Source organism: Saccostrea echinata, unplaced genomic scaffold (assembly GCF_033153115.1).
Source record: "Saccostrea echinata isolate AGI-Se365-2 ecotype Australia unplaced genomic scaffold, CSIRO_AGI_Sech_v1 ptg000040l, whole genome shotgun sequence".
Lineage (NCBI taxonomy): Eukaryota > Metazoa > Mollusca > Bivalvia > Ostreida > Ostreidae > Saccostrea > Saccostrea echinata.
The window spans coordinates 1,441,682-1,451,665 of record NW_026889789.1 but is presented as its reverse complement, the minus strand read 5'-3'; the positions used below and the strand labels follow the sequence as shown (position 1 = coordinate 1,451,665).

At 31.9% G+C, this 9,984-nt stretch overlaps 1 protein-coding gene across 1 annotated transcript; it reads right to left on the bottom strand.

Moving 5' to 3' along the window:
- Window positions 1–993: 993 nt before the first annotated feature.
- Window positions 994–3,482, bottom strand: LOC133200498 (RNA-binding protein RO60-like). Its single transcript, XM_061336287.1, has 2 exons — window positions 3,226–3,482; window positions 994–2,913 (listed from the first exon to the last, which is right to left on the bottom strand). Exons 1-2 carry the CDS (start codon window positions 3,480–3,482, stop codon window positions 1,392–1,394), a joined length of 1,779 nt encoding a protein of 592 aa, XP_061192271.1. The 3' UTR covers window positions 994–1,391.
- Window positions 3,483–9,984: the final 6,502 nt, after the last annotated feature.

Genomic DNA, 9,984 nt, shown 5'->3' with positions numbered 1-9,984 from the left:
TGCTAAAATGTTTTAAAAACGTTTAAAAAACCATACAAAATCACGTGATTAAAACATTTTTGAAAATGTTTTCGTAACATCTTAATAAAATGTTCTGATAACATTTGCTGAAACATTATGCTAAAATGTTTTAAAAACGTTTAAAAAACCATACAAAATCACGTGATTAAAACATTTTTGAAAATGTTTTCGTAACATTTTGAAAATGTTTTAAAAACATTTTTAAAATGTTTTTGTGCTAGCTGGGTACATGTGAAATGAAACTTGTACATGTGAAATGAAACTTGTACATGTGAAATGAAACTTGTACATGTGAAATGAATACATGACTTGATCGATGTGTTTCATCTTCGTTGTGTATAACCTAGAACAGCAGATAAATGTCTATTTTTAAAGCTTAAGGGGGCTATTCCACAGACCTCCACAAAACATTTACACGCCGCGATTTTACCCAAAAAGCAATAAAACCAACAACTGTTTTTGCTATTTTATAATAAATATAACAATCAAGACAATCCCAATATGTATCAAACAGATTTATGAATGATTAAGGGACATTTTTGATCCAACGGAAGGTCAAATCATCTGCATTCCATTGCAATCAATACTAGTAAACATACAAAATGATAGACATTTCGCGACATGATGACCTAATTCATGTTTAATAGAAATAATATTCTGATGCAGGATAAACTCCTCGATTTCGAAAGTTGTTAAACGAAATATAAAAACCTTGGCCACCGTTTCGACCTTAATATTCCCAAACCTCATTTCTCTACCTTTTATAATGAAAATTATCTTGGATCATTTAATTGTGTTAACAGCCACATGTTACATTATTCAATATACATAATCCAAATCATGCGATAATAATGATAAATTGAAGAGGACATTCCCTAAAACCAGTTTGAATAAGCAAACGACACAAGTATCGCTATCGTGTATTTGACATGCATTCCTAAGACAACCAAGTTTGTTTACGTTTACTGCCGATATTCCTCCATTTTTAAATCACCTTTGACACATATGTGCACACTAGCTGAATGATCAGAGCCACGAGGTCTGACACATCATTCCTTTAAGAGACAGGAGGTATTCTGTATGTAAGGTGTACTTTTATATAAAAAAGATATAATGCTTCTTCTTTTTTTTTTTATCTTCCTCTTAGGTTTTTCATTTGAGAGTTTGAACTATATTATCTATTTAGTCATGCATGAACTCTCGTACGATTGTCATTCCATTTCACATTCATTTCAATAGTTGCTTTGTTGATATAAGAAACCTTGATACATTTTATTTATCGGTTCCATAACACCACTCAATTCAATCCTTATGCACAATCAAGAAATAAACACATAATACATTTACATGCAAAGTGCATTTCAAGAAAATCAAAATTCTCTATTAAGAAAATCTGATATGATTTGTGGAACATAGGAATCAAATCCACACACTGTCAACGTCAGGGGATCCTCAGTGTCTCCGATAGAGACATCGGAACAGGCCAAATTACAAACAACAAGTCTGACTTCTTTGTTTCCGGTCGCTTGGCGATAAAACTGCAATGCCTGAGAAGGATGGGGATTTCCTAAAGAAGCATTTGAATCTGTGTAAATAACGAAAATGTCGTATTCTTTTTTTTTCTCAATTGCGTATTTGAATGGCCAAGAAGGATCAGCTGGGATGTCCGTCATTGGATGAGCAAGAGTCCTTATATTTTCTGTTACCTCTTCTATAGTATTAGAAGAACTGACGGGCAAAACATCCACATTTTCGCCTTTGAAAACTATAGCTTCGCAATTATTTTCCGTTTTTATTGCAAGAGTCGACATAAAAGCAGCAACTTCCAATGCTTGTAATGTTGGGGCGCCTACTACATTGACACTTTCTTCCATTGCTTTACTAATATCCAATGCTAGTAGAAACCGCTTTTTTGTAGGTTTGATGTTAATGAAGGATAAGTACAATCCTTCTTCAAGTGCAGAGCAAATTTGCGGATATACTGGCCATTTCAACTTTCCCGAATGGTTTTCTCCTTTCTTATATTGACTTAGAGCCAACATATATGTGAATGGATGAACCATCTCCTTAGCAAGGAGTTCTTTGTTTTTTAATTTATCAATGATCAAATGCTCTTCAAAACAAATCTCCTCTTCCGCAGAAGTTCGTCTTTTGAAAAGTTCCAACTTAGACATTTTCCCTAAATTTCGAACCAGGGCTGTTAATGGCATATGTCTCGCAAGAGCCAGCCAAATACCAATGTCGTTTAAACATGAGGTTGGCAATTGTTCTCTTACTAGCCTGTGCTTTAAAATAAGTCTCTTTGTTTGAGCGACATCTTTTGTAATCTTGGCAATTTCTATTACAGAAAGAATGTCAACAATTTCTTTCAAAAGTGAGTTTTGGAAATGTTCTTGCTCCATTTGCTTCTGCAGAAATTTGGTGGAGTCTGCGTATTTCTTACCTTTCACTGCAACGATAACCAGATACTTTAAGACTGGATTTTCCTCCTTGACCTTAAGGTGAGCTAGGCGAATCACGTTTTTATGACGCCATCCGTATCTTTTGCAGTACTTAGTAATGTGAAGTGCGAGTAATTTTAATTTTCCTTCGTCAGTACCATAACTAAGATACCAATCACAGATTGCCTTCCGATGTGCACTACCCCACCCTTTAGATAATAATTGTGCAATACCTATCTTTTTGTAGAAATCAAGAAATCGGAAAAGTTGAGTAGGAATTCTACATATTGAATTTAGGGCACTATATCCGGATTTTTTCGTTTCAATGTCATTCGATCTGCAACAAATAGCTAACACAAACAGCAACGGGTCATCTTTACGTGTCCGATACCCCTCTGAAAAATGAATGAGAAGCTGGACAATATTCTTTCCTTTACCCTGCTGTATTAATCTGAAAAAATAACAAAACTTGTTAAGGTGACCTCCTTCACAAAGAAAGCGATATATCTTTCAGCATATATTCATTATCCTCTAGTATCACCAAACCCTTTAAAAACCGAGCAATTAAGAAATATATATAATACTGACATATTAAATCAAAGGTGTCAAAAAATTTAAATGAAATAAAAATAAAAATGAAGAAAAAATAAATATGCATATAAAGAAAGGAAGATTTAGAATGGATTTCATAAGAGTTTGACCAATTTTACCTAAAATATGATAGATTCTATACTATCTGAGATGCTAAATAGAAATAACTTACTGAGAAACACAGGGTACATCTTCAAGTCTCGGCTCATGACTTCGTACCCTGTAGTTACGACTTGATGAGCCAGTACAAATGAAACTACGAAGTTGTCCTTCAGGGTTATTTTGATAAACATATCCTCCAACTTGGTTTTGAAGCTGGTTTCTGGAAATTCGTTTATTTTGACTATAGCAGTCATCCGGATCTGCTTGTAATCCAAAACATTGGACAGGCTCAGTTAAATCCATCTCCGTTACATTATCGGAAGCCATATTTAGTTTGGAAAACCCATAAAATGTGTACTTTCGGTTTGATATAATGACATATTTTTATGGGCTTGCTGTAAAATGTGGAGGACGGAGGCTCCTAAATGGATTGTCAGACGGTGCAAGTGGTGGAGCATCTTGTTGCATTTTATCTTTTTTTTTTTAGGCCTGTGAACTCAATTTCTAATTTTCCATGAGAAGTTCTTAGTGTATCACATTATCCAAACAATTAAATGATAATTCCTTTGAATTTGACTCGATGAATCTATTTTATCCCGAAACTCAATTTGTGTAGACCATTTGACAATATCTTTTTGGGTGTGTAATGAGAAACAGCCTGGAAACAGTTAATCAATTTATGACCTTCACATGTCGACAAAGGAAACAGCTTTGCTTTTCATTAAATTTTTTTTAAGATAACAGAGACTGAATGAAACAGAAACGGCAACAAAATTATCCTTTAGTGCATTGCTGTCATTTTCTTTTCTTTTCTCAGAGGAGGAGAAAATATCAAGAAACAACAAGATAAAAGAAATTCAGTCCAAAAATGATTTCTAAAAGAAAAAAAAGGCATGCTTCAACCTGTGCTTTGATTTATCTTTTTGTTAGATAACGAGTGCAACAGAAACAAAAGTAAGATTTGTGACCCGCACTGCTATCTTAAAGAAACTCATGAAGACTTGACGGATTTAATTAGGTTTCAGTACCTTAAAACTGAGTGAAAGATAAAATAGTCAAAAGTGTTAAAATAGACAAAAGGGGCTCAATCCCTTGTACCCTGAGAAACTACATTTTGGAGCCTCCATCCTTCGCATTTTACAGCAAGCTATTTTTATGGTTCTCTGCTCAGTTCTCTTTGGTATGAAACAGCTATTTAAGAGGAGACAAGTTTTTATCTGAAGAAACTTAGCATCTTGAAGAAATAAATGAAACAAAACATTGTTAATTTTACATGCAATGACACTGTAGTACAATGGGAAAGAAAAAAAAATAGTTAATGTGATAGACATTTTTTTTTTTTTTTTTTTTTTTTTTTTTTTTTTTTTTTTTTTACAAAAAATAGCAAAATGACGGGAAATTAATTAAATCAATTCATTACATTTCAAAATGTTTTTCATTTCACATCAGATATTTATTAATTTAGGATTTTAAATAAAGTATTACAAAAAAAATATTCTACAAAATGGTAGTGCGTAAGATCCAACCACCAATCGTATAGAGTTTCCGGATATTAAATATAAACAGCACCAAGCATGATTAATAAATATTGAAAGGTAGGAAGCGAGTAACTTTCGCTTCGAATGCGCTACATTTTGTGAAAGTGCGAATGACACAATGAATTTTTTTTCTCGACATCACAGCACAAAATCTTCAGAAAATATCGGCATCATATCTCATGACAAAGATCAAGGGTATCAACATGTGGAAAGATTACGATCAATGTATCAGAGATCCTTTAGACATCCATGCTTATTACATTTGGGTACATGCGACATTTGTGTTCTTCTTCTTGTAACAAATATTTGATTTTAAAACTTTACTTTCATTCCTCAGATTTTTATGCCCATGGTTAAATTTATTGTGATTGAACTGATGCACAGAAAATTAATATGCATGAAATGCACCGAAAGGTATGCTAAGTTGACAGTTTTGCTTAAAAAATGTTTAACATAATATTTATTAAATTGATATGTAAAGGAATCACAATGAGTGTTTGCTTCGTTTAACATTTTAGAGGCCGTTTTTTTTTTTTTTTTTTTTTTTTTGTTTCTTCATTCCATTGGCACTGGAGGATTTAGAGGGGAGACGTTGAAGTGACAAAAAAAAAAAAAAAAAAAAAAAAAATCATAGGTTTATTTTTTTTATTTAATATTTTTTTTATTTATTAGAAAAACAATATAAGGTAAAATAAGTTACAAAACTATTCCTTAAATCTCCTAAAACCATGGTTTTCGTCCCTTGGAGCCCACCTCCCCTCTCCCAACCGGTCGGTTAGTCCTTTTGCAAGAAAGGTTCATCCCATATTCGGTAATAATTGTATCAAATAATGATAAATATAAGTATTGGGGTATTGAAACGTAATTCATTCCTAATTGTGATTAGATTATCCTTAATTTTACTAATATATAATCAAAATCCAACTGCATCCGTCGTTCAATATTTACTGTATGTGTCGTTATGCGGGACAGTATTTTCATTGTACGAGTCGTTGGTACATGTAAATTAGGTGCGTTCTTAATTGAAAAGTTCTAAGATAAATTCTATCTTTCTTTCAGTACTCGATAAATGATATAATGCTTCCATATCTTCTTTTTATGTGTTACTACTACCACTTCGAAACAAGAAATTTCAACAAAATCATTGTCAGAAAATCATTCTCATTTACACAACTCAAAATTGAAATATCATTGTCGCTTGTGTTTAGACTGTTTTCTCTGATTAAAATTAGACATGTTCTGCGATTAGACCATTTCTTTCGATATAGAAGCTCGTAAAAGAAAAGTGAATAAAAACTCATTAACATAACTCAACTCCCTATTTACAGAGGCAAAAGTAAATATCATTTTTCAATTTCTTTCTTATAAAAGATTTATAAAATCTTGTCGCTTAGAAAGCGTTAACAATTAAGCGTTTACAATAACTTATCCTCCGATAAGAATTTAGGTAGAAACGATAATTCATTAATTATAGTTTTCAATTTAACATTACTATATTATAGGTGTTATTCATTCTTTTACTGTACGGTTGTTTTATTGTCAAAAAGGCGGTTATCAATCTGATTCTTTTCAGTGTCATAAGATTTATAATTAACAAGCGTTACCTTTTTTTATGTGCAAACAAAATTTAAGCTTGATAGCTATATGGCTCTGTGTGTAACTCATTTTTCAAACTGAATAAATCCAAAATGTAGGGAAAAATAGGCAACAATCTGATATTTTGTTAACAAGCATTACCTTTAACAAAAGTTACTATTCAACATCCCTTGCGTATATACAATATTTTCTTCAATATAATATTTTACTTACATACTAGTATAATGCGTTGAACGTTATAAATAAAAAAAAAAATGTCATAATTTGAACACTTTAAAAGGTCTGTAATAAATTGATAACTAATGAACTTTGTACAGTGTTTATCTTACAATTATAAAGTTAAAATGACTTCATCGGCAAATGAATTTCTATCATGTATCGAGGTACAAGTGAATCCCAGTACCTATTATTGTCCCCCGCTTTCACTGAAAGTGGGGAGCATTAATTTAGGTCTGCCTTTCCGTCCGTCAGTCCGTCCGTCTTTCTCTTTGTCTGTAATACTTTCGTTTCCGCGCAATATCTCGAGAAGCCTTTGAGCTTTAGCAATGAAATTTTACATAATGAAATATATGGAGATCACGAACAGTATTCAAGCTCAAAAGTCCATTAAACAATACAAAATATGAGTAGAACAAACACGGACCTCCAAATCATCAGAGGTGGGGAGCAGGTGCCATGGAGGAGTGAGTATCCCCTGCCGACCGGTCACATCCGCCGTGTGCTCCTTGTCATCATCGGGAAATAACGGAAAAATCCGTCGACAATTCAGTGTGTAAATAGTGGCCTAACAATTAGTATGAACAACGTCAGTTAGCATTAGACTCAATAATAAATTATATTTGCTGAGAAGGTCATTGTATCGACCATAGAACTTACGAAATGATGACTTTCAACGAGACAGCTGATATTCCTGTTTCATAAACTTGTTTGTCAATAATTTACCTCGTTTTAGAAATTGTACATACGTAAAGCATGTTCTTGCGTATCAAATCAACTGAGAGATACATACCCCGTATGCAGTTGATGAAGGTATATCGCTGCATAAGTAAGGGAAGTTGACGATTGAAAAGTTAAAGTCATCACGTTTATCATTATGTTTGGTTGTTAGATTACCATTAACGTCTTATTTAAGTAAAATATCCAAATATGAAAGAGATGTATCAGACTCTTTAGTGTCTTTTATCTCAAGCTCACCGGGATATATCGTATCGACAATCGTGTCGGTCGAATGGAAATAACCATTGTTAATTGACAATACGTTGTCAATATATCTAAATGTCGAGTTCAAGGCCACAGCAAGTGTTTTCTTCTTTTCACGTATAAGGTTTTGTACAAATTCTGCATCATATGAATACGAAAAAAAAGATATACATACATACCAAAATCAATATTGATCTTCCAAAGGCCACAGGGAGAAATTTCATTACAAAAGCTCAAAGGCTTCTCGAGATATCGCGCGGAAACGAAAGTATTACAAGCAGACAGAAAGGCGGACAAACGGACAGACAGACAGACCCAAATTAATTTTCCCTACTTTCAGTGAAAGCGGGGGAAAAAATTAAGATTTTTTTTTCTACCATTACTGTCATTGAAATGGGGTATCAATTTTAGAAATGACTGCACAAGGAAGTGCAAGAAAAGAAATAAAAAGACAAAATTATTCCAAATAAAATGAAACACCAAGACAAATTTTTATTCAAAATCAAGTCTCAAAAAACATTCAATTCAAAGTTTACAATTTTATGATGTAATCAACGGACCAAGTTCATGCAGCGTTAAACCTTGTTATGACGTGGATATTTTCCCACATTGATCGAATATGTATTTATAGAACTTTTCCAGAGCAGTAGTCTGTGATTTTACATCATACCTGATGCGTTTATGCATTTTAAGATCATGTTTTTTTTTAGTTTGTATAAGCACATATTACAATGTTGCATGCTTCTACTTCTGATGTCTCCTCAACTGCCTCTAATATACATAATATATATATATAATATATTTTGCATATCATTTGATAAAAAAATCAGGTAAAAAACATATTCCCTCAATTTTTAGAGGATTGTGCGTTATAATTAATTCCGTAGACTGAGCTCATATTCATTGCAGAAATCAACATATCTTTATATAATTTTGTGGGTGTATAAAGTGTGGTTTTAGCTGATAAATTACGATGGTTTTACACTGTTTACTTGAAAAAAAGTTAGAGCAAATTTTAATTATACCATATCCTACCACCCGTCGCAATCTCCGAAGTCATAAAATAAATAAACGTCAGTGTTACTTTTTTTTTTTTTTTTTTTTTTTTGGGGGGGGGGGGGGGCACTAATTATCTATAAACACATTTTCGACTTTTTCATAAAGATTAGTTTAAATACGAAATGTCTTAATTTTAAACAATAGCGCCTATTCCGCGTCATTACATCTTTATTTTGTTTTCTTCCATAGATTGATCCTATCAGACATTCGTATATAGCTAAGCTTGATTCGTGTACCTCCAAAATACTCAAAATTCTGTACAATCTTACCTTCTCTACAGTTTTAAAAGCCCTCGGTTGATACATAAGTAGAAATGTTGACCTACTTGAGGCTTGGTTTGGTATTTTACAAATCGGGGGATAACACTGTATACGTCTATCATTTTGTTAAGGTTAACAGCATTGGAGCCCCTGTGTCGAGCAAACGGAATGTTGTTCGTTCAATTCATGCAGAAAAATATTGTAAATATATTTGTTATCCTTTTATTGATTCTTTTATATCACATTTAAAATGTAAGTACAATAAAGCATTTTAGATGTAAGTACAATAAACAATTTAGTGTTCACTAGCTATAGTCTGTATGTGATTAAGTCTGAATGAAAGAAAAATTAATAACATAAAAATAAGAAATGACAAAAAAGATACCTAACTACTGATAAAGATAATTTAAATTTAAAACAAGACTGTTTCAGACATTCCTGTATTATTTTTCCTCACTGACAATCAGTCTTTGGAAATAAATTATTTCTTAGCCTGTTACATACCAAACCAAGTTAGACCCACAAAATTACAAGTTGAAAATCAAAGGAAAAAGAACTCTGAAAAGTTGACACCATTTTTACGGAATATGATGCTGAGAGATAAAATGTTGTTACCTAGACCTCATGTTAAAGCTATACTGACTTGGCATTGAAGGAATTATTACATATGTATACGAACTACTGTTCATGTATTCGGTAGATTAAGTTGTGTAGCATCTTCATTTTGATCAAAACTAGGACAATTATTTTGTAATAAAGAGATAGGAAAAAATTATTTTGTACGTTTAATTTGGAAACATTACTAGTTAATCTGAAGTATCTACTGTAGTATTTTTTTTTTTTGATTCACATATTTTTGGGCGGAAAAAGAACTATTTCAAAAAAAAAAAAAAAAAAAAAAAAAAAAAAAAAAAATTCAATAAATTTTAATATCGGTAACTAAATAAAAAAACCTCAAGTATCACTTATCAAAACAAGTGAGAAAGAATGAAACACAATTACATGTTATTTACTTCATATTGAATTGGTAAACATATTTTTAAGAATATCATAAACAATATTCAATAAAGATATCATTTATCACGAGTTACATTTTTTAAAAGTAAAAAAAAAAAAAGGTTTATTGCGTTTCTTTGCTTCATTAAGAAAATCATTTCATATTTTGATTTTTAAAAA

Excerpts from the sequence above, each read along its gene's own strand:
- LOC133200498 (XM_061336287.1), bottom strand. The coding sequence starts at position 3,482 with ATGGCTTCCGATAATGTAACGGAGATGGATTTAACTGAGCCTGTCCAA. Across the intron at positions 2,914-3,225 it reads GATGTACCCTGTGTTTCTCA|ATTAATACAGCAGGGTAAAG; the intron begins GTAAGTTATTTC and ends TTATTTTTTCAG.